General features: G+C 50.3%; 1 protein-coding gene across 1 annotated transcript in view; it reads left to right on the top strand.

The window, feature by feature from the left end:
* Positions 1-1,161: 1,161 nt before the first annotated feature.
* The window catches only part of LOC143781260 (acid-sensing ion channel 1C-like), a 230,182-nt gene continuing 206,861 nt past the window's right edge, over positions 1,162-24,482 (top strand). Inside the window, exon 1 of the mRNA XM_077267758.1 lies at positions 1,162-2,048. Within this exon, the coding sequence (XP_077123873.1) occupies positions 1,524-2,048 (525 nt within the window). The 5' untranslated portion in view covers positions 1,162-1,523. The remainder of the gene's footprint in view (positions 2,049-24,482) is intronic.

A 24,482-nucleotide genomic window follows, 5' to 3' on the forward strand; every position in this document is an offset into this window, starting at 1 on the left:
CTCCGCTGTCTCTTTCTCTCTCGGTCTCTCTCATAGTCAGTCTAACCCCCTCTGCGGCTGTCTCTCTCTTGCTCTCTCACAGTCGGTCTCGCCCACTCCGCGGCTGTCTCTCGTTCTCTCGGTCTTGCCCCCTCCGCAGCCATCTATCTCTCACAGTCGATCTCTCTCTCGGTCTCGCCCCCTCTGCTTCTGTCTGTCTCTCTCTCGGTCGCTCTCACAGTCGGTCTCTCAGTCTTGCCCCCTCTGCTGCTGTCTCTCACATAGTCAGTCTCTCTCCCTCCGCTGCTGTCTCTCGGTCTCTCAGTCAGTCGGTCTCTCTCCCTCCGCTGCTGTCTCTCTCTCGGTCTCTCAAATAGTCGTTCTCTCTCGCTCAGTCTCGCCCCTTCCGCTGCTGTCTCTCGGTCTCTCTCACATAGTCGGTCTCTCTCCCTCCGCTGCTGTCTCTCTCGCGGTCTCTCACATAGTCAGTCGGTCTCTCTCCCTCTGCTGCTGTCTGTCTCTCGGTCTCTCACATAGTCGGTCTCGCCCCCTCCGTTGCTGTGTCTCTCTCTCGGTCTCTCACATAGTCGGTCTCTCTTTCTCTCGGTCTCTCTCACACTCGGTCTCACCCCCTCCGCTGTCTCTCTCTTGGTCTCTCATAGTCAGTCTTACCCCCTCTGCGGCTGTCTCTCTCTTGCTCTCTCACAATCGGTCTCGCCCCCTCCGTGGCTGTCTCTCTCTCGGTCTTGCCCCCTCCACGGCCATCTCTCTCTCACAGTCGATTTCTCTCTCTCTCGGTCTCGCCCCCTCTGCTTCTGTCTGTCTCTCTCTCGGTCGCTCTCACAGTCGGTCTCTCAGTCTTGCCCCCTCCGCTGCTGTCTCTCACATAGTCAGTCTCTCTCCCTCCGCTGATATCTGTTTCTCGGTCTCTCACAGTCAGTCGGTCTCTCTCCCTCCGCTGCTGTCTCTCTCTCAGTCTCTCACATAGTCGTTCTTTCTCGCTCGGTCTCGCCCCTTCCGCTGCTGTCTCTCGGTCTCTCTCGCTCAGTCTCGCCCCTTCCGCTGCTGTCTCTCGGTCTCTCTCACATAATCGGTCTCTCTCCCTCCGCTGCTCTCTCTCGGTCTCTCACATAGTCGGTCTCTCTTGCTCGGTCTCGCACCCTCCGCTGCTGTGTCTCTCTGTCGGTCTCTCACATAGTCGGTCTCTCTCGCTTGATATCACCCCCTCCGCTGCTGTCTCTCCCTCTCGGTCTCTCCCTCAGGACTGGCGGTGTTGGGTTTCTTTCTGATCCATTAGCCTGTGGTCTGCTCCTCTAATGGCTCCGCTCCCTCCTCCTCCTCACTGAGTGCTGAGCAGAAGCCACAGAGTAAACTTTCCTCAGACACCTGGGCGTCCTCCATCTGCTGCAGCCCAGAAAGCCTCTGCTGTAGCGGACCCCCTGGCAGTAGACCCCCAGTGGCGGACCCCCTGGCAGTAGACCCCCAGTAGCGGACCCCTGGCAGTAGACCCCCAGTAGCGGACCCCTGGCAGTAGACCACCACCTATGGATACTGTGAAGCCTCCGCCAGACGAGGGAGAGGAGCAGGCTGAGAAGGCTTCCGACCTCACGGTGTTTGCCGGTAGCTCCACTCTGCACGGGATCAGCCACGTCTTCCTGCCGGGTGGGGTGACCCCGAGACGGGTGTTCTGGGCGTGCGCCTTCCTCTCCTCGCTCAGCTGCTTCCTCTTCCAAGTGGTGGACCGCATCATCTACTACTCGGAGTACCACCATGTCACCACGCTGGACGAGATGGAGAGCAGCCTCATGACCTTCCCGGCCGTCACCATCTGCAACTACAACAAGTTCCGCCTGTCGCGGATGACGACCCGAGACGTGGAGAACATGGGCGCGATCCTGGGGCTCCACAACCACATGGACGAGCTGCGGGGCGTGATCCAGAACGTGAGCGACCCGGAGGCCCCCTTCTCCCTGAGAGAGTTCTACGAGCGAACGGGCCACAGCATAGAGGACATGGTCCTGGAGTGCCGCTACCGGAACCGAGAGTGCGGGGCCAGCAACTTCTCTGTGGTGAGTGCGGAGCCGGCGACTTCTCTGTGGTGAGTGCGGGGCCGGCAACTTCTCTGTGTGAGTGCGGGGCCGGCCACTTCTCTGTGTGAGTGCGGAGCCGGCCACTTCTCTGTGTGAGTGCGGGGCCGGCAACTTCTCTGTGTGAGTGCGGAGCCGGCCACTTCTCTGTGTGAGTGCGGAGCCGGCCACTTCTCTGTGTGAGTGCGGAGCCGGCCACTTCTCTGTGTGAGTGCGGAGCCGGCAACTTCTCCGTGTGAGTGCGGAGCCGGCGACTTCTCTGTGTGAGTGCGGAGCCGGCCACTTCTCTGTGTGAGTGCGGAGCCGGCAACTTCTCCGTGTGAGTGCGGAGCCGGCGACTTCTCTGTGTGAGTGCGGAGCCGGCAACTTCTCTGTGGTGAGTGCGGAGCCGGCCACTTCTCTGTGTGAGTGCGGAGCCGGCCACTTCTCTGTGTGAGTGCGGAGCCGGCCACTTCTCTGTGTGAGTGCGGAGCCGGCAACTTCTCTGTGTGAGTGCGGAGCCGGCGACTTCTCTGTGTGAGTGCGGAGCCGGCCACTTCTCTGTGTGAGTGCGGAGCCGGCCACTTCTCTGTGTGAGTGCGGAGCCGGCCACTTCTCTGTGGGAAGACCCCTCACTTCATACTGCAGGGGGCACTGACTTTTCTGATCCGAAGGCCATAATATCAGATTTACACAGGGCAAGAGCCACAAAAAAGTAACATGGGTATTACCTGCCCATGGAAGGGGTCTGTATGGGGGGGTCGCACCTGCCCATGGAAGGGGTCTGTATGGGGGGTCGCACCTGCCCATGGAAGGGGTCTGTATGGGGGGGTCGCACCTGCCCATGGAAGGGGTCTGTATGGGGGGTCGCACCTGCCCATGGAAGGGGTCTGTATGGGGGGTCGCACCTGCCCATGGAAGGGGTCTGTATGGGGGGGTCGCACCTGCCCATGGAAGGGGTCTGTATGGGGGGGTCACACCTGCCCATGGAAGGGGTCTGTATGGGGGGTCGCACCTGCCCATGGAAGGGGTCTGTATGGGGGGGTCGCACCTGCCCATGGAAGGGGTCTGTATGGGGGGTCGCACCTGCCCATGGAAGGGATCTGTATGGGGGGGGTCGCACCTGCCCATGGAAGGGATCTGTATGGGGGGTCGCACCTGCCCATGGAAGGGGTCTGTATGGGGGGTCGCACCTGCCCATGGAAGGGGTCTGTATGGGGGGGTCGCACCTGCCCATGGAAGGGGTCTGTATGGGGGGTCGCATCTGCCCATGGAAGGGGTCTGTATGGGGGGGGTCGCACCTGCCCATGGAAGGGGTCTGTATGGGGGGTCGCACCTGCCCATGGAAGGGATCTGTATGGGGGGGTCGCACCTGCCCATGGAAGGGATCTGTATGGGGGGTCGCACCTGCCCATGGAGGGGTCTGTATGGGGGGTCGCACCTGCCCATGGAAGGGATCTGTATGGGGGGGTTGCACCTGCCCATGGAAGGGGTCTGTATGGGGGGGTCGCACCTGCCTATGGAAGGGGTCTGTATGGGGGGTCGCACCTGCCCATGGAAGGGGTCTGTATGGGGGGGTCGCACCTGCCCATGGAAGGGGTCTGTATGGGGGGTCGCACCTGCCCATGGAAGGGGTCTGTATGGGGGGTCGCACCTGCCTATGGAAGGGGTCTGTATGGGGGGGGTCGCACCTGCCCATGGAAGGGGTCTGTATGGGGGGGGTCGCACCTGCCCATGGAAGGGGTCTGTATGGGGGGTCGCACCTGCCCATGGAAGGGGTCTGTATGGGGGGGTCGCACCTGCCTATGGAAGGGGTCTGTATGGGGGGGGTCGCACCTGCCCATGGAAGGGGTCTTTATGGGGGGGTCGCACCTGCCCATGGAAGGGGTCTGTATGGGGGGGTCGCACCTGCCCATGGAAGGGGTCTGTATGGGGGCGGTCGCACCTGCCCATGGAAGGGGTCTGTATGGGGGGGTCGCACCTGCCCATGGAAGGGGTCTGTATGGGGGGTCGCACCTGCCCATGGAAGGGGTCTGTATGGGGGGGGTCGCACCTGCCCATGGAAGGGGTCTGTATGGGGGGGGTCGCACCTGCCCATGGAAGGGGTCTGTATGGGGGGTCGCACCTGCCCATGGAAGGGGTCTGTATGGGGGGGTCGCACCTGCCTATGGAAGGGGTCTGTATGGGGGGGGTCGCACCTGCCCATGGAAGGGGTCTTTATGGGGGGGTCGCACCTGCCCATGGAAGGGGTCTGTATGGGGGGGTCGCACCTGCCCATGGAAGGGGTCTGTATGGGGGCGGTCGCACCTGCCCATGGAAGGGGTCTGTATGGGGGGGTCGCACCTGCCCATGGAAGGGGTCTGTATGGGGGGTCGCACCTGCCCATGGAAGGGGTCTGTATGGGGGGGTCGCACCTGCCCATGGAAGGGGTCTGTATGGGGGGTCGCACCTGCCCATGGAAGGGGTCTGTATGGGGGGGTCGCACCTGCCCATGGAAGGGGTCTGTATGGGGGGTCGCACCTGCCCATGGAAGGGGTCTGTATGGGGGGGTCGCACCTGCCCATGGAAGGGGTCTGTATGGGGGGTTGCACCTGCCCATGGAAGGGGTCTGTATGGGGGGGTCGCACCTGCCCATGGAAGGGGTCTGTATGGGGGGTCACACCTGGCTATGGAAGGGGTCTGTATGGGGGGGTCGCACCTGCCCATGGAAGGGGTCTGTATGGGGGGTCGCACCTGCCCATGGAAGGGGTCTGTATGAGGGGGTCGCACCTGCCAATGGAAGGGGTCTGTATGGGGGGGTCGCACCTGCCAATGGAAGGGGTCTGTATGGGGGGTCGCACCTGCCAATGGAAAGGGTCTGTCGCACCTGCCCATAGAAGGGGTCTGTATGGGGGGTCGCACCTGCCCATGGAAGTGGTCTGTATGCAGGGTCCTACCCACCGCTTTGTACTGTAGAAAGGAGCATGGGAGCAGCGCTGTACATTGTGAGTTATGTCGAGTGTCTGGACGCCCCCCGCTGTATGTATGGCCGCCTCCCCACCCACCCGCTCACAGTCTGTGCTCCAGCACCGATCCCCTCCAGCATGGAGCATGACCAGATGTTGGGGGGACTGACTGGCGTTGTGGGCTGAATGTGGCCCCAGGTGACTGAGCACCCCGCTTTACAGGCAGATCCCCCATTATTACACCCATTATCTGTAAGAGTCAGTGGGCCGGCCTCGGGTGGAGATGATATCGGGACATTATTCTGTCCTCTTTTATGGGCTGCTGTGTGCCCAGGAGGAAACATTCCTGGAGTGAAGGGGTTTAACCCATAGAGCTCCACACCTTCTCATGCCTCCATCTCCACCGTACAGATGGCAGGAGGTCACCGGGGGGTGTCCGTGTTTTTGTCCCCGCTGGGGTCCACTCCACTTTATAGGATTCAGTATTCTCGGGTCTTAGGAAATATTTACACCAGGCAGATCTGCTGCTCGAAACTCCTCGAACACTTGGCTGAAAGGCCGATGAACCTCCCCGATCAGATGAGGGGGACGTCACAGGGACTTGTATCATGCAGAGTAAGAACAGGGCACAGGACCTTCCATCTTCTGGGACTGGTAGAGACCCTGTGATAACAGGAGGGGGGTCACACAGATGCCACCAGTTGTTCGAGGACGCAACTCCGCTGCCTCCAATCATCACAACAATATGTCAATGACTGACGAGTGATGGACGAGGCCGCAGCTGCTTCTGCTACTCGGCCGATTATTGGGGGAGTCACAGTGAGCGTATGGTATATACAGTGGCATGTAAAAGTCTGTGCACCCCTGGTCAAAATTACTGTTATTGTGAACAGTTAAGCAAGTTGAAGATGAAATGATCTAAAAGGCCTAAAGTTACAGATGACACATTTCCTTTATAGTTCAGGCAAATAAAAATGTAATCTTTTACATTTTAAAATTGCAAAAAGGTAAATGGGCCGATGCACAAGTTTGGGCACCCTGCATGATCAGTACCTAGTAGCGCCCCCTTTTGCAAGTATCACATTTTGTAAATGCTTTTGGTAGCCAGATAAGAGGCTTCCTATTTTTGTTTGAGGGATTTTCCACCATTCTTCCTTGGAGAATTCCTCCAGTTCTGTGAGATTCCTGGGTCGTCTACCATATTTTGTGGTCTAGTCTCAGATTATCAATGATGCTTAGATCAGGGGACTGTGAGGGCCATTGAGAAGCCTTCTTCTTGCGCCTTTTGAGGTCGTCTATTGTGGATTGTGACTTGTGTTTAGGATCATTCTCCATTTGTAGAAGCCATCCTCTTCCGCTTTTCACCTTCAGCTTTTTTACAGATTGTATTATGTTTGCATAACCATTTTGTTGAAATGTCATTGAATTCATTCTTCCCTCTACCCATGAATTGTTCCCGTTGCCATTGGCTGCAACACAACCCCAAAGCGGGATTAATCCTCCCCCACGTTTAACGGTTGGCGAGATGTTTTTTTCATGAATTTCTGTGCACTTTCTTCTTCCCATATATCTTTGATCATTGTGGCCAAAGAGATCTATTTTAACCTCATGGATCCACAAGACTTGCTCCTAAAATGCATTAGGCTTGTTTAAATGTTCCTTTCCATACTCTGACACTGAATTGTATGGTGAGGATGCATGAGAGGCCTTCTTCCATGAAGCAGGGATCTCTGAACAGTAGAACAATGAACCACAACTCCAGAGTCTGCTAAATCTTTCTGAAGGTCTTTTTCAGTTAAGTGGTGGTTCTGATTTGCCTCTCTAGCAATCGTACGAGCAGCTCGCACTGAAGTTTTGCTTGGTCTTCCAGACCTTATCTTGACCTTCACTGTTCCTGCTAATGACCATTTCCTGGACGTCCCTTGTTATGGACCTGGTGGTTAGGAGCACCCGGAATGACCTGATGAGTAAACTCAAAATCGGAACTAGCTCTGGGAAGTGGGAACTCTGCTGACCGCAAACTCTACTCCTATCACACACACTAGAAATAGCCGTGGAGCGTACCTAACTCTCCCTAGATGCCTCTTCACAGCCTAAGAGCTAACTACCCCTAAAGATAGAAATAGAAGCCTAACCTTGCCTCAGAGAAATTCCCCAAAGGTAAAGGCAGCCCCCCACATATATTGACTGTGAGTTAAGAGGAAAGTCACAAACACAGGAATGAAACAGGTTTAAGCAAAGGAGGCCAGACTTCACTAAATAGTCAGAGAATAGAAAAGGAAACTATGCGGTCAGCACAAAAAACTACAAAAACCACGCAGAGTATGCAAAAAGACCCCCACACCGACTCACGGTGTGGAGGTGCAACACTGCACCCCAGAGCTTCCAGCTAGCAAGGAAATATCATGATAGCAAGCTGGACTAGAATTTAGCAGTACTAAGAAATATATTCAGGCAGCAGTAACAACAAATGAACTAGCAGGGACTTAGCTTCTGCTGGAGTAGACAGGTCCTCAGAGAAGTCCAAGAGAGATCTGAACCAATACTGATACATTGACAGCTGGCATGAAGTAACGATCTGAGTGGAGTTAAATAGGGAAGCCAGCATAGCAATAAACGAGAGCAGCTGATAAAGCCAACCTCAGTGACCAGCAGTTCCGCTCGAAGCCACCAGAGGGAGTCCAAGAGCAGAACTAACCAAAGTACCATTCATGACCACAGGAGGGAGTCCGAGAACGGAATTCACAACAGTCCCTCCTGACAGCACCATGGAGGATCCTCCCTTATAGGGACAGGAAATACACGAGAGGTTAAAAGTCCCCTCACAGAAATACCTTCGGTTCGCCCTAAAGATAGGATGCAGATGTTACTGGAGCGGCCCCCAGACGCAGGACGGTGGGGTACTCGGTACCGGGTCTATCAGTTCTGAGGATGTCACGGTGGCCTGACCCGGTCCGTGGTCCTGCTAAGGGGCGCCCAATAAAAGGTGTAGGTGGTGGTGTAGGTCGCAGTAAATAACGAGGACACAGGGTTGCAGTCTCTTTACCTCTTTACTGAAGGCTTCGGCATCCGCAATCCAGAGCACTGCTAACAGGGCTGGCTGAGACCGGCCGGTCCGAAGGCACATCCAGAGTTCCCTTTACAGGTGGAAATCCGTGTCCTTCCTACCAGCGCCTGTGTGTTGTAGTACTTCCCTGCTGAGCACCACGGGATAGTCCTCACAACTGTCGTGTATGTTTCTGTTCTTTCTCTCCGACCCCCAGATGATATGGATAGGACGCACCCGTATGACGGGGTAGGCCTGGAGTTATTTTATAGGGACCCTAGAGATGCCCCTCTCCCACAATTGCCTCCGTTGTCTTCGTTAGGTGTAAAGGTGAGACAGCCAACCTGTAATTAACTGCCCAGCCGTAGTTCAAAGTAATGCGTGGAGTCTCTTACTTTCTCGGCGTTCCGGCCGCCGGCTACGCGCCTCAGAAGGATGTTGCTGATCTTGAGAAATGACTCCTTCTGGTTCTATCTCCTTTGTGCTGTGATCCCGTTTCTCACTTCTCCACAATATGCTTCGCTTCGTGTCCTTTCTTAGGAGTCTGCCGCTATAAGGCACAGGCACGACTCGGTAACGATCTGTCCCTTTCTAGGCCTCTGTCAGGATCCCACCCCTGACAGGTCCTCTCTCGAGCTCTTCCCAGCTACTTTCTTCCTAACTTCCTATCCAACCCCCAGTTTTACCCATGTGTGAGGAGTGGCCTAGTAGATAGGACCTTTTGCTCCCCCTGGCGGCCTGAGTGTGAAGTGTAATGTGTGTCTGTGATACCTGCAAGGTGAACTCCTTAAGTGCCATCAGACGTACCATCACTCCCCTTAGTGGCGGAGCAACAGTACTGCAACGACCAGGACTCTGGGGCGCTGCATTTCCACTTTCAATTTTGTGCTCTTCCATTTGGTCTCGCCTCTTCTCCTCGAGTATTTACAAAATTAGTGGCCAAGATCATGGCCTACCTGAGACGGAAAGACGTGGTTATTGTCCCATATTTGGATGACTTCCTACTGATATCCGCTTCAAAAGAGGAATTAAAAGAACATCTCTGTCTGGTGATCTCTACTCTAGAAGGTCTAGGTTGGATCTTGAACCTAGAAAAATCAGACCTGTTACCCGGAACCAGGAAAAAATTTCTCAGTCACACTAGACTCCAGACAGATGCTCTCACAACTTCAAGGAGAGAAGCAAGAGATGATAAAGAGCAGGATTCGCCTTCTGCTTTGGAACCGAACTTCCATAAGGACATCAATAAGCGTTCTAGGAACATTGACGGCCTGCATATTCTGCGTTTTGGTGGGGTCCGTCCCATACAAGAGGACTACAGAGAGAGATCCTGTCGGCCTGGGACAGAAAACAGACATCCTTGGACAAACAGATCCATCTATCCCCATCATTAAAATCATCCCTGACATGGTGGGCCAGTCCCAGGAACCTCTCGCAGGGCGTGCTGTGGATTCTGTCACCTTGCATAACAATAGTAACGGATGCAAGGAAGGATGGGGAGCCCATTTGGAAGGAAGATACTACCAGGGAAGCTGGCCCCCACACATCAGGTGCCAATCCTCAAATTTCAGAGAATTACGGGCAGTCTGGGAGACCCTGAAGCGAAATTAATCCTGCCTGCAAGATCAACATATAAAGGTCATGTAAGACAATATGACAACAGTGTCATTTCTGCGCCACCAAGGAGGCCCAAGACACCGGGCACTCCAAGATCTGTCAGCAAAAATATTTACGTGGGCAGAAAGAGTAGCCTTGTCTGTATCCGCAGTTCATCTCCAGGGGTCCAGAAACACAGTGGCCGATTTCCTCCGGAGACAAAGGATTCAGTCCACCGAGTGGGAATTATCCGGAGAGGCATTCGATTATCTCTGTCATCAATGGAGAACTCCCAGCTTAGATCTTTTTGTGACCAGAAAAAAACGCAAAAGTCCAGAGGTTCTACTCAATCCGGCAGACCACCCGGTAGGGATCAATGCCTTAAACCAAACATGGGGGGAGGAACTGCTGTATGCCTTTCCCCCCACGCCTTGATCCCAAGAGTCCTCAGGAAGAAGGCGCATTAGTGATGTTGGTGGCTCCATAGTGGCCAAAACGAAGCTGGTTTCCTCTACTAAAGAAAATGGCCCAGAGAGGTCCAATCCGGTTGCCGGAGAGGGAAGATCTGCTGTTCCAGGGCCCAGTTCTTCATCCAGGCCCGAAGAAATATTTAAACCACTCTCCATAATCTTTGAAAATTCTTGGAGAACAGGAGAAGTCCCAGAAGATTGGAGAAGAGCAAATGTCGTTGCTATCTTCAAAAAGGGGAAGAAGGTGGACCCAGGGAACTATAGGCCGGTGAGTCTGACTTCCATAACAGGAAAGATCTTTAAACAAATTATCAAACAACATGTATGTACGTACCTGGATAAGAATGAAGTGATTAACCAGAGTAAGCATGGATTTGTAACTAATAAGTCATGTCAGACTAACTTAATTTCCTTCTATGACAGAGTCACTGACTGGGTGGATCAGGGAAATGCTGCAGATATAGTATATCTTGACTTCAGCAAAGCATTTGACAAAGTATCTCACACCATCCTTATTGAAAAAAGGACTAAGTATGGAATGGACAAGGCAACAGTTAGGTGGATTCATAACTGGCTTAGCGATCGGGCCCAAAGAGTGGTCGTAAATGGCTGCACTTCCAGTTGGAAGAATGTCTCAAGTGGGGTACCACAAGGCTCAGTCCTGGGTCCTGTATTGTTCAACATCTTTATCAGTGATGAAGAAATTGAGGGTACGCTAATTAAATTTGATGACACAAAGCTAGGAGGGATAGCTAATACTACAGAAGAGAGAGAGAGGATTCAAAAATATATAAATACACTGGAGCAGTGGGCAGAAACTAACAGAATAGTTTTTAACAAGGAAAAATGCAAAGTACTACATCTGGGCAATAAAAATGAAAAAAGCATTTACAGAATGGGAGGGATAGGGCTAAGCAACAGCACATGTGAAAAAGACTTGGGTATACTAATAGATCATAAACTGAACATGAGTCAACAGTGTGATGCAGCAGCAAAAAAGGCAAATGCAATTCTGGGCTGTATTAACAGAAGCATACAGTCTAGATCACGCAAAGTCATTATTGCCCTCTACTCCTCTTTGGTGAGACCTCATCTGGAATACTGTGTCCAGTTTTTTGCACCACATTTTTAAAAAAGACATCAACAAACTGGAGCAAGTTCAGAGAAGAGCGACCAGAATGGTGACCGGTCTGCAAACCATGTCCTATGAGGAACGGTTGCAGGATTTGGGAATGTTTAGCTGCAAAAAAGAAGACTGAGAGGAGACTTAATAGTGGTCTTCAAATATCTCAAGGGCTGTCACATTGTAGAAGGATCATCTTTATTCTCATTTGCGCAAGTAAAAACTAGAAGCAATGGGATGAAACTAAATGGGAGGAGACACAGATTAGATATTAGAAAAAACTTTTTGACAGTTAGGGTGATCAATGAGTGGAACAGTCGGCCATGAGAGGTGGTGAGTTCTCCTTCCATAGAAGTTTTCAAACAGAGGCTGGACAGACATCTGTCTGGGATGATTTAGTGAATCCTGCTTTCAGCAGGGGGTTGGACCAGATGACCCAGGAGGTCCCTTCCAACTCTACCAGTCTAGGATTCTATGAAACTTCAGTTATCTGCATGGATCCTGAATGGAAGATCTTAAGATCTAAAGGTCTCTCCGACCAGGTGATCTCCACGATCCAGGCTAGCCATTTTGTTTGGAATGTGGTAGCTCTTTCATAGATTCATCCTGGCCTGATATCCCAAAGATCCTGGATTTCTTCCAGGTGGGCTTTAACAAAGGATTAAAACCAAGCACACTAAAAGTACAAATTGTGGCCCTAAGTATTTTTTTCGATTTCCCCCCCTTCCCCGGCAACTCCCCCTTGGGTAATGCATTTTTCTAAAGCCACACAAAGATTAAGGCCCTCAATAAGAAAATCAGTCCCGCCATGGGATTTAAATCTCGTACTCAATGCATCATGTAAGTCTCATTATGAGCCGATAGAACTCATTGACATTGCTAAACTTACATTCAAAACGGCTTTTTTTGTGGCCATTACTTTGGCCAAGAGGCTAGGAGAAATCCAAGAACTATCAATTCAGAACCCATATATTCAAATCTATGATGATCGCATAAAGGTACCTTCACACGAAACGACTTTGTAACGATATCGCTAGCGATCCGTGACGTTGCAGCGTCCTGGCTAGCGATATCGTTTAGTTTGACACGCAGCAGCGATCAGGATCCTGCTGTGATGTCGCTGGTCGCTGAATAAAGTTCAGAACTTTATTTGGTCGTCAGATCGCCGTGTATCGTTGTGTTTGACAGCAAAAGCAACGATACCAGCGATATTTTACACTGGTAACCAGGGTAAACATCGGGTTACTAAGCGCAGGGCCGCGCTTAGTAACCCGATGTTTACCCTGGTTACCAGCGTAAAATGTAAAAAAAACAAACAGTACATACTTACATGCGTCCCCCGGTGTCCGCTTCCCACACTGACTGAGCGCCGCAAAGTGAAAGTGAAAGCACAGCACAGCGGTGACGTCACCGCTCTGCTGTTAGGGCCGGGCTCAGTCAGTGCAGGAAGCGGACGCTGGGGGACGCGCTGGTGAGTATGTACTGTTTGTTTTTTTTACATTTTACGCTGGTAACCAGGGTAAACATCGGGTTACTAAGCGCGGCCCTGCGCTTAGCAACTCGATGTTTACCCTGGTTACCCGGGGACCTCGGCAACGTTGGTCGCTGGAGAGCGGTCTGTGTGACAGCTCTCCAGCGACCAAACAGCGACGCTGCAGCGATCGGCATCGTTGTCGCTATCGCTGCAGCGTCGCTTCGTGTGAAGGTACCTTAACTCTTAAGACTAAACCCCCGATTTTTGCCCAAAGTAGTTTCCCCTCGGAACCTAAACCAGGAAATGGTACTTCCATATAGTACTTCCCTCTTTCTGCCAAAATCCAAAAAACCCAAAGGAGAAGTTCTTCCACTCTTTGGATATTAGATGGGCAGTCATCCACTATCTCGAGGCAACCCGAGAGTGGAGGCAGGATACAAATTTATTTGTACACTACGGGGGAAAAAATAAGGGAAAGAAGGCCTCAAAACCTTCCTTAGCTAGATGGATTACAACCACCATTTCCCTAGCATACGAAACCGAGGGGTTACCCATTCCGGTAGGATTAAGGGCCCACTCTACCAGAGCAGTTTCAACCTCCTGGGCCAAGAGGGCAGGGGCCTCGGTGGATCAAATTTGTAGTGCGGCTACTTGGTCTAGCCTTAATACGTTCTGTAAACATTATAAGCTGGATACTCTGGTGGGGGATCAGTTGTGCTTTGGCCGTAAGGTTCTGCAGGCTGCAGTCCCTCCCTAAAATTCAGAGTACTTTGGTATTCTCCATGGTGCTGTCAAGAGGGACATCCTGGAAAACCAGAATTAGACCTACCAGTAATGTTGTTTCCAGGAGTCCATCCTGACAGCACAGCCAGTTCCCTCCCTTAATTTTGTATTTGTGATGTTAAACTTGTACAGAATTTGAATAAGTAACAATTGCATCCATCCAGATGGTACATGGAAAATCACTGGGGATGTGAGTGGGGAGGGGACTTTTAACCTCTTGTGCATTTCCTGTCCCTATAAGGAAGGAAGGACGTCCTCCATGGTGCTGTCAGGATGGACTCCTGGAAACAACATTACCGGTAGGTCTAATTCCGATTTTTATTTAATTACATTTCGAACTGAGGAAAGGACAACTTGAAAACACTGTGCTCTCTTCTTATAGCCTTCTCCTGCTTTGTGGGCCTCCACCATTTTCCTTTTCAGAGTGCTTGGCAGCTGCTTAGCAGAAAATATGGTCAATTTTTATTTTTTTTTGGGCATAAGGTTAGAGGAGGCTTGGTCTTTATAAAGCTGGAAATTTGCATCACCCGGCCTTTCCTAATGATGATGGACAAGCCATAAGCCTAACAGGCTACTTAAGGTCTGAAACCGTGGTCAAAGTTATCTGAGCACGCAAATCTCCATGGGTGCCCAAACTTTTGCATAGGCCCATTTTCCTTTTCATAATTTTTAAAATGTAAAATATTACAATATTTTTTTCCTAACATACAAAGGAAATGTGTCATCTGTAACTTGAGCCCTCATAGAGATCATTTCATCTTTAACTTGCTTTCACAATAACAGTATCTTTGACCAGGGGTGCCCAAACTTTTACATGCCACTGTACACTTTCGATTACAACACATAGAATATATACATACATACACATTATACCCATATGTACTTAACCCAGTACGGTCGCTGCCAACTCCACAATAACGAAAAGGAACTACCGTAACTGCCACAAGTCGTTTATACAGGCTGATTGGACACCAGGTACAGGTAGCGTATGGCTTCGGAGTGCGATTTACAGAGCAAAAGAAGCAGAACTATTAACTTTAATCCAGAAAGGTAGGCAGTATTAATAAAAATATACAAAGATGATACAAAATGGAAACATAATATGGTATATACAATTAGATAAGATGAAAAGGATAAATAAAAGAGAATTATTAAACCTGATGCTTCAGAAATGGCTCTTATTTTTATGGAGGGAAGCGCTCCGAATGTGATTCGCTGTGAGTGTTCCACTTTCTCAAACTCAAATTTTTATCAAAAGGTTAGACCCATGTACCTCCCCTTGGTGAGCTCGTATGGGGTCTGGTTGTAGGTTGTGCTAGGTCTTTTAGAAGTTTGAGATCCCCAATTTACAGGATATATTTTCCCTTGGTGGTCCCAGGTGGTAGATACTGTCGTCATGTTTCCTATCGCGATTTTATCTTTCTATAGAAATGAAACATGGGACTGATAGCATCATCCTCTCTTTATATTAAGTTGTTCTGCCGGTCTTACAGTGATGTGAGTGAATGTGTTATGTTCATACCGTCCCTACAAAGCCGAAAATATATCTCCCATAAATATCAGTTGGATGCAAACCCCAATATTCATCACTTTCCACCGGTTCCAGAAAATCTGGGACCAGTGCTTTGAAAAGAGGATGCTCTTGCCTCCGAAATGTAATTATCCGCCACTGTATATATGAATCCTAGCCTTGGTGTCTGGTTCTCAGAGCAGATCTCCTGTTGTAATTACCTTGTCAGTGCAGGAGGTCCTACTCCAGTGGAGGTTGAAGTGTCAGCTTTCTCTTGCTTCCCCGGTTATAATTATTAGTTTCTCACTTCCCCAAATATAATTAATCCCATATGTTCAATGTGAGGATAACAGGTCTTTGTCTTGGGCACACAATCAGCATTGTGAGATACAGGTGAACAATCCCAAGAACCGTTATTGCATGCAAACCAAAAGGTCCATAAAGCAATCCACTACACTGAGGATAAAATAGTCCAGGAACAATTATACAGTCCAGTAACAGGATAAATGTGCCAAATCCTCCACTTAGAGATAGATATAGCGGAGTAGCTCCAGATACTTCTCCATATAGGAGCCTCCAGCAGTATTTCCAGAGTAATCATGGTTTCACCACAGCTCTCTGGGGTGCTGGCCTTAGCATCAGCATCTCACAAAGAATCTACCTTACTTGTCTCTCATGTCCTCCTCAGGCCCCCTCCTAATATCCAGGGTTAGGAAGACAGGTTTAATGGATTTCAGCCTCCAGACCTGGGAAAGTGCCTCAGAGATCAAGGAATTACATGGGTGTTATTTGGAGAGCAGAGGGGTCTTGAATGGACAGTCAGGAAATGTCAGCAGGGGTTAATCAAGGCATGGACACATTCAGGCTGCAGATGGTAACTGAGCGAATTCAATTATCGGACATTTTGTAAGGTAATTAAGACTCTAGACAAGACAGGAATACACAGAATGATACAGAGCAAAAAGACAACACTCCTAAAATCAGTTAAAATATGACCATAGACAGGATGATTCCCCACACACCATATCACGCCATCACAACCTCTCCCCCTTTTAGTAAGTGAGCATGCCATGAGACATACACAGACCTTGTGCATGTGTCTGCACAAGGAACCTGCGCTTATAGTCAGGAGCAATGATGAGGGCAGTCTTTAATGCTGAAAAGGCCTCCTCGCATGCAGTCGTCCACGTCGCATTCTTAGGCATGTTCTTGCGGGTCAGGTCGGTTAGGGGCTTGGCCAAGGTGCTGAAATTAGAAACACATTTTCAATAGTATCAAGCAGTTCCCAAAAAAGCAAGTACCTTCTTCTAAGTCTGGGGTCTATACCAGTTGCTAATGGCTTCCACCTTGGCAGGCTCGAGCCTTAGGGTCCCACCCCCTACTCTATGCACGAGGTACTGCACCTCAGCCATCCCTATTTGGCATTTATCGGGACGAATGGTCAGTCCTGTAGTCAGAATATGGTCTAGCACTAGGCCCGAGTGTGTAAGATGTTCCCCCCAGCTTGTGGTAAAATGTCAGTCATCCAAGAAAGCACAGGCAAAGTCCTGACATTATTGGATCAGTCGACCTACAAGTCTATGGCATTTTTCATCCTGAAGGGCATTCCCAGGAACTCAAAAAGTCCAAATGGAGTAATGAAGGCCGGTAGGCAGCCTGCTAGATGGGGCGTTGAATGGAGGTTTCCACATGGTTGCTGGTGATGTAGTCCACCCTGGTTTTGAGAAGAAAGCAGAAGCCCTTGATCTTAATACAGAGAAAATATTGTCCTTTTATATATTCGATAAATGGGATCCCAGGGGCACTTGTCCCAGGGATCCTTCCGCTTGGGCATCCTGGAGGAGATCGGGGGAATTCTCATCCTCAGAGGTATCACTGGGGGGTGACAGAGGGCTAGAACAGGTAAAGATCAGTTGTAATGTTGTTTCAACATGTTGAAGTGAACGGTCTTCTGTTGTCGACCACAAGGGTCCTGGGCAATGATGGAGTGTCATTAACTCTCCTGACAACCTGATAAGTGCCTTCCCACATTGCATGAAGCTCGTTGGCAGGGAAAGCAATAATCATGAGCACCTGTTGTCCTTCCATAAATTCCCGGGTCCTGACATTAGGGTTGTACCAGACCTTTTGTCTGGACTGGGCCATTCGCTGGTGTTCTTTAGCCAAGATAGCAAGCTGGATGAGACGGTCTTGCAACTCTACAACATAGGGAATGAAACTCCCTCACAGTGTTTCTTCAAAAAAGTGAGAGGCCCACGGACCTTACGGCCAAACGGTAGTTTGAAAGAAGAGAACCCTGTGGACTCTTGGGGAACCTCCGTATAGGTGAAGAGGACAGGTGTAAGGTATTTTTCCCAGTCCTTTTCAAAGTCAGCAGCATATTTTTTTAGGGTTCCATTAAATCATTCCGTTAAGGTACCGTCACACTAAACAATATCGCTAGCGATCCGTGACATTGCAGCGTCCTGGATAGCGATATCGTTGTGTTTGACACGCAGCAGCGATCAGGATCCTGCTGTGATATCGCTGGTCGTTGATTAAAGTTCAGAACTTTATTTGGTCGTCAGATCGCCGTGTATCGTTGTGTTTGACAGCAAAAGCAACGATACCAGCGATGTTTTACAATGGTAACCAGGGTAAATATCGGGTTACTAAGCGCAGGGCCGCGCTTAGTAACCCGATGTTTACCCTGGTTACCAGTGTAAAATGTAAAAAAACAAACAGTACATACTCATCTTCTGATGTCTGTCACACGTCCCTCGCTGTCCGCTTCCTGCACTGACTGAGCGCCGACCGTAAAGTGAAAGCAGAGCACAGCGGTGACGTCACCGCTCTGCTGTTAGGGCCGGCACTCAGTCAGTGCAGGAAGCGGACGCCGGGGGACGCGAAGGTGAGTATGTACTGTTTGTTTTTTTACATTTTACACTGGTAACCAGGGTAAACATCGGGTTACTAAGCGCGGCCCTGCGCTTAGCAACCCGATGTTTACCCTGGTTACCCAGGGATCTCGGCATCATTGGTCGCTGGAGAGCGGTCTGTGTGACAGCTCTCCAGCGACCAAACAGCGATGCTGCAGCGATCGGCATCGTTGTCTGTATCGCTGCAGCGTCGCTTAGTGTGACGGTACCTTTAGTCTCTTGGTCAGCGGGTGGTATGGGGTGGTGCAAAAGGCTTGACTACCACAGGTATACCAGAGGGACTGGACCAGGTCTGACATGAACCTTCACTGCTGTAATACTGGACAAGATTCAGGTTTAGTGATGAGTGAACGTGCTAGGATAATGTCTTATCCGATCATTTCGGCGTGCTTGTATATTATGTTATTCCCTGCGGCTGCATGATTTGCAGCTGTTAGACAGCCTCAACACGTGACGATTCTTTAACAGCCACAAACTATGCAGCCGCAGGGACTCGATCATAATATACTATGTATACCCCTCCTCACATGTAATGCGACATGGAATTAATGGCGCTATAATAATAATATACGAGCATGCTCAGATAGTCGGATAAGACGTTCTCTGACCAAGTTCGATCATCACTACACAGGATATTGCGTGGCATAGTCCACCACTGTCAGAGTGGGTCAGAGGTCCAGTGATGTCTACACCTACACGTTGAAATTGTTCTTTAACTATGGGCAGGGATTGCTCCTGGATGCCGCATTTGCTGGCACACATCGCAGGTGCGGCAATTTTGGGCTACCTACTGCGAGATGCCAGGCCAGTAAAAACATTTGGTGAGTCTCTTTTCAGTCTTCTACTCCCTTGATGCCCAGCCAAGGGGATGTCGTGGGCCAGTTGGAGTAGCTGTGCCCTGTACTTCTGAGGGACAGTGATTTCCCTGGTCGCAGTGTAAGGGTTGCCCTGGTCACTGACCTTTGTTACTTCATAATACAATCCCTTTTCTTGGGTGAAGCTATCCCCATCGTCTCCCACATGCCCAGTTTCTGACCTTAGCCTAAGGTCCGCCAAAGTGGTGTCACCCTCTCTCTCTTCTAAACTCCTCCCAGTCCCAAGACCCTCCTGATTTAATAGCAGGGAATGTATTGCTTGCCAACTCTGATGGGAGACATGGTGGCTGCTCCCTGTTGAGCTCCAGATGACGTGGCCCTTGAATGGACTGTAGTCATTGACGGCGCCCACAAAATGGCACTGTAACGCCCCAGTGTTGTTTCCCAGGAGGATCTTTGCGGAACGTCCTCCCATAACTCCAATCCAGCACAGGTTTTCTCCATAAATATAATCCAAATGCACAGAAACATGTTGTATGTATTGGGGGGTCCCCCCGCCAGGGTTAAGATGCGGGTCAACATTACCAAACTCTCCTATGTGTATCATTATCAGCTGTGGCTCATAGATAAAGCTGCTGCTTGGAAACAGAGTTTCATTCCTGGGGAAACCCGATGGCTGGAGATGTGAAATTAATAAATTAAATGTGAACTGTGCGCTGAGCAGACAGAAGCGGCCCCGGCCTGAAGGAGGACAAGGAGCAATGAAGACGTCAGGCGAGTATAGAAGCTGGGACAAAGCAATGACAGGATGTTGGGGCTGAGCCCTCAAAGCGGGACAGTCTCATGAATCTGGGGCGGCTGGAAGCCATGCTATAGCCTGCCAGAGTTCCATCTGTCATATGGTTCCTCAGGAGGTTCCAGAAAAAGCTGGCATCAGAAAATTGAAATTCATGATGTGCTGCGGCCTGATTATAGGTGAGCAAAAAATTGTCAGGGTGAACTACCCAAAGAGGGAAAAAGACGTCTGCAAAGACGGAACCTGGGAATTGTAAACTGCGTTACTGCCACCTACACTGTACTTCTCTTAATCATTCTCATCTGAACTATTGTAACTCTATAAATCGGCCTCCCTCTTACCAAACTCTCCCCTCTCCAATCTGTCCTGAATGCTGCTGCTAGGATTATATTCCTCACCAACCGTTACACCGATGCCTCTACCTTGTGCCAGTCATTACACTGGTTACCCATCCGCTCCAGAATCCAGTACAAAACTACTACCCTCATCCACAAAGCACTCCATGGCTCAGCACCACCCTACATCTCCTCTCTGGTCTCAGTCTACCACCCTACCCGTGCCCTCCGCCCTGCTCATGACCTCAGGTTAGCATCCTCAATAATCAGAACCTCCAACTCCCGTCTCCAAGACTTTTCACGTGCTTCGACAATTCTCTGGACTGCACTACCCAGGTTAATACGATTAATTCCCAATCCCCACAGCTTTAAGCGTGCCCTTTTGTTCAGACTGGCCTACCGCCTCAACGCATTAACCTAATTATCCCTGTGTGGCCCATTTAAAAAAAAACCCATAATCAGGTTCCTCTCATCATGTTCTCATACACTTTATGCAGTTAATAACCGGTTCATGCAGCTTTACATGAACACCCGAGCCTTACACTATGGCTGGTCCAAATAACTAAAGCAATTGTTACCATCCACCTCTCGTGTCTCCCCTTTTCCTCATAGATTGTTAGCTTGCGAGCAGCAGGGCCCTTATTCCTCCTGGTATCTGTTTTGAACTGTGATTATTGTTATGCTATAATGTCTATTGTCAGTACAAGTCCCCTCTATAATGTAAAGTGCTGCGGAATATGTCGGCGCTATATAAATAAAATTATTATTACTTCTACACCGCGTTACTTTGCTAGGTGAAGAGAGTGGGGCATCAGACTGCGCTGCTCGCCTGTCAGGATAATGTACCAGTAGATGTAATAGAGAACAGACTTTATTTCTACGCGTTTCGTGGTGATCACAGCACTTCCTCAGGACAGTCTGATGCCCCATTCTCTTCACCTAGCAAAGGATCATCACATCGGGGCTTGCAGCAGCCGCCAATGCTAAGTGCGGTGGTTGTGTCTCGCACAACCATAATAGGTGAGTGAATTTATACTATCTCTCACGAATAGACCCTCTATCTCGGATAAGATCCTATGTGTGCTCTATATTCCTTCTAGCTACTTTATACCGCGTTACTGCAACCTACACCATGATCCAGATTGGATTTAAAGGGAATCCGAGCACATTTTTGCCAACTAGAGATAAGCCTATTATTCGGTCGCCCCTAAACAGTGCTCACAAGCATAGACGGCTGCAATGACCCTGACATGTATGAAGACTTATTGTAACACAGCCGTCATTACTGATGATTCCGTGCAACCCTGGATGCCCCAGATGGATGAAGTAGTGAATGGTTGTGGATGGCTACCATGTCCCAATAAAGCTGAAGGAGATGGTGGAGTCATGTTTTGAGTAGTGTAAGAGTCATGTCGGTTTGGTAGTCGGGGGCAGGTATATCTCGCCCAGGTATTTGTCCTATGTGAATTAGGCCGCTCAGTATCTTCAGGATACCGAGGGGTTAATAAGTGCAGGAATAAAGGCTGACCAGCTGGAGGTTTCAGGTGTCAGCCTGGGGCACACAGAATGCCTGTCTGTGTGAGACAACCGTGAGTGAGAGCTGTGCTCGTGACCTGTGTAATGTTAGCTGGGTGGGAGAAGCCCCCCAGTTGTTAGATAGGAACGTATTTGTATAGTTAGCGCCGGACAGGCAAGGATTTATTTTTATGTTTTGTTTTCTGTATTTGCTTTCACTTTAATAAACCTGACCGGAGGTCAGTCTACTTGGAAACCTGCTGTCGCCTCAGAGTTTAATGCACAAACCACGTGACCTTTGACCCCAGCAAAGGCGATCCCGGAGTGTTTTGTTACATTGTGGTGGAGAACGCGGGCACTCCGTGGCACAGGCGACAGTATGGAAGACGTGGTGAAAGCCCTAGTACAGTCCGCTGCCGTACAGCAGGAAGCTAATCGCTTGATGGCCGCACAGCTGAAGAAGTTGGTGGACGTGACGACTGCAGACCGCCAGCTTCTCCAACAGGTGGCGCAGCGCTTGGTGAACATGCCTGAGGTTAACCCGGAAGCAGAGTCCAGGAGAATCCATGTGAGTCGGTACTGGCAAAAGCTGACCACAGAAGATGACGTCGAGGCGTACCTGACAACGTTTGAGCGGACAGCGTTGAGAGAGAAGTGGCCGAAGGAACGATGGGCCGATCTAATTGCTCCGTTTCTCTCCGGTGAGGCCCAAAAAGCTTACCATGACTTGGACCCGGAAGTCGCTCAGGACTTTGAGAGGCTGAAAGCTGAGGTCCTGGCCCGGCTGGGTGTGACGACGGCTGTCCGTGCACAGAGGGTACATCAGTGGACCTATCAGCCAGATAAACCGCCGCGATCGCAGATGTTCGACCTGATCTACTTGATAAAGAAATGGCTGCAACCCGAGGTACTGACAACTCCGGAGATAATCCAGCGGATCGTTCTGGACAAGTACCTGAGAGTACTACCACCGGTGCTGAAAAAGTGGGTGAGCCAAGGAAATCCCGCGACAGCGGATCAATTGGTGGAGCGTTATTCCGTGGCGGAAGGACTTCCTGATGATACCGCTACTACCCGAACTGTACCTCCTCCTCGTGGAACCGGTAAGACTGTTCCAGGGACTGCGGGGGAAGGAAAATTGCCAAAAACTGTGGGGGAGGAACACGGGACTGCTCGCACCCCGAGATCAAGGGTGTCAGACTCTGGTTTCAATAGGGGGCCTGTTAGGTGTTTCCGTTGTCATGAGAAGGGCCATGTTTCTGCGAACTGTCCTGTTACCACTGAACCCATGCAGTGCGATGTTACGGACTCTAAAAAACGCATGTCTTTGGTTACACAGCTAGTAAGTGTGAATGCGGGTCAAAATGATACAGCGAAACACCTGCGTGAATTGTCTGTAGATGGGAAAAATGTTGTGGCATTGCTAGACTCTGGAAGTGTGGTGACTCTGGTGAAAGCCAGTCTGGTGGCACTTCCATCTGGTCCGTCTGATAAATTTTCTGTAACGTGTGTGCATGGTGACACCTGCTCATATCCTACAGCGGTCATATGTATCTCAACTCCCTATGGGTCTGTGCAACACAAAGTGGAACTCGTTCCCGCATTGTTACATGATATAATCCTGGGCAGGGATTTTCCTCATTTCTGGCAGTTGTGGGAGAATCAGTTGCTCCTTCACGGTAGCTGTAACCGTGAATCTTCCCCCATGCCATTTGGAGGTCCCGAGTTCCTAGACGAGACCCCACAGGAAGGTGTTGCTGGGGAGGTTATTGAATCTAACCTTCAGTTCCCCTTCTCAGTTATGGCGGGGGAAACTGAGGAAACTCAGCGAGAGGCGGAGGCAGACAGCCATCCAGCACCCTGCCTACCCGATTTGGGAGTCCAGGTGGATGACTTCCACAGCGAACAAATGAAAGATCCTACCCTGACTCAGGCTAGGAAAAATGTAAAAGTGATAGATAGCGTACCCGTAGAACCTGGCACTAGGCTAGCGTACCCGTACATGGTTCTTGAGAATGATTTACTCTACCAGGTAGAGAAAAAAGGGGAAGACACTGTGCAACAGTTAGTGGTACCCAAACCTTATCGGCGGAAGGTACTGGACCTGGCCCACGGACATATAATGGGGGGACATCTGGGGGTACAAAAAACCACAGAAAGGATATTGCATTGTTTTGTGTGGCCCGGAATACACAATGATGTGCGTAACTATTGTGAGTCCTGTCCAGAGTGCCAAATCTCGGCACCTAAACCTCGGTTCTGTAGCCCTTTGGTACCACTCCCTATTATTGGGGTCCCGTTTGAGAGAATTGGGATGGATTTGGTTGGGCCCCTTCCCCGGTCCGCACGTGGGCATCAACATATCCTCGTCATCATGGACTATGCCACTCGTTATCCCGAAGCCATCCCTTTGCGTAACACTGCTACCAAAACGATCGCCAAAGAGTTGGTACAAGTGTTTAGTCGGGTGGGAATTCCAAAACAGATACTCACCGACCAGGGGACTCCCTTTATGTCAAGGGTGATGAAGGAGCTCTGCAGGCTCTTACAAATAGACCAGTTGCGTACGTCTGTCTATCACCCTCAAACAGATGGCCTGGTTGAGCGGTTCAATAAAACCTTAAAACAGATGCTCCGGAAGGCGATAGACAAAGATGGGAAGAACTGGGATTACTTGTTACCCTATTTGCTGTTTGCCATTAGGGAAGTTCCCCAGTCTTCCACAGGATTCTCGCCTTTCGAGCTATTATATGCCCGTCGTCCCCGTGGACTGTTGGACGTCGCAAAAGAAACCTGGGAAGGTCAAGTCACTCCCTTTAAAACGGTGATAGACCATGTAACGCAAATGCAGGACCGGATTGCTGCTGTCATGCCCCTTGTTAGGGAACATATGTTACAGGCCCAGGGAGCCCAGAGGCAAAGTTATGATAGAGGCGCCAAGGTCCGTACGTTTGCACCCGCGGATAGGGTGTTGGTCCTAATCCCTACGGTGGATAGTAAATTTCTGGCAAAATGGCAGGGCCCCTTTGAGGTCATGGAACGAGTTGGAGAAGTGAACTATAAAGTGCACCAGCCTGGTAAGAGAAAACCAGAGCAGATTTATCATGTGAA

The sequence above is a fragment of the Ranitomeya variabilis genome, chromosome 6, assembly GCF_051348905.1.
Source record: "Ranitomeya variabilis isolate aRanVar5 chromosome 6, aRanVar5.hap1, whole genome shotgun sequence".
NCBI classification, from domain to species: domain Eukaryota; kingdom Metazoa; phylum Chordata; class Amphibia; order Anura; family Dendrobatidae; genus Ranitomeya; species Ranitomeya variabilis.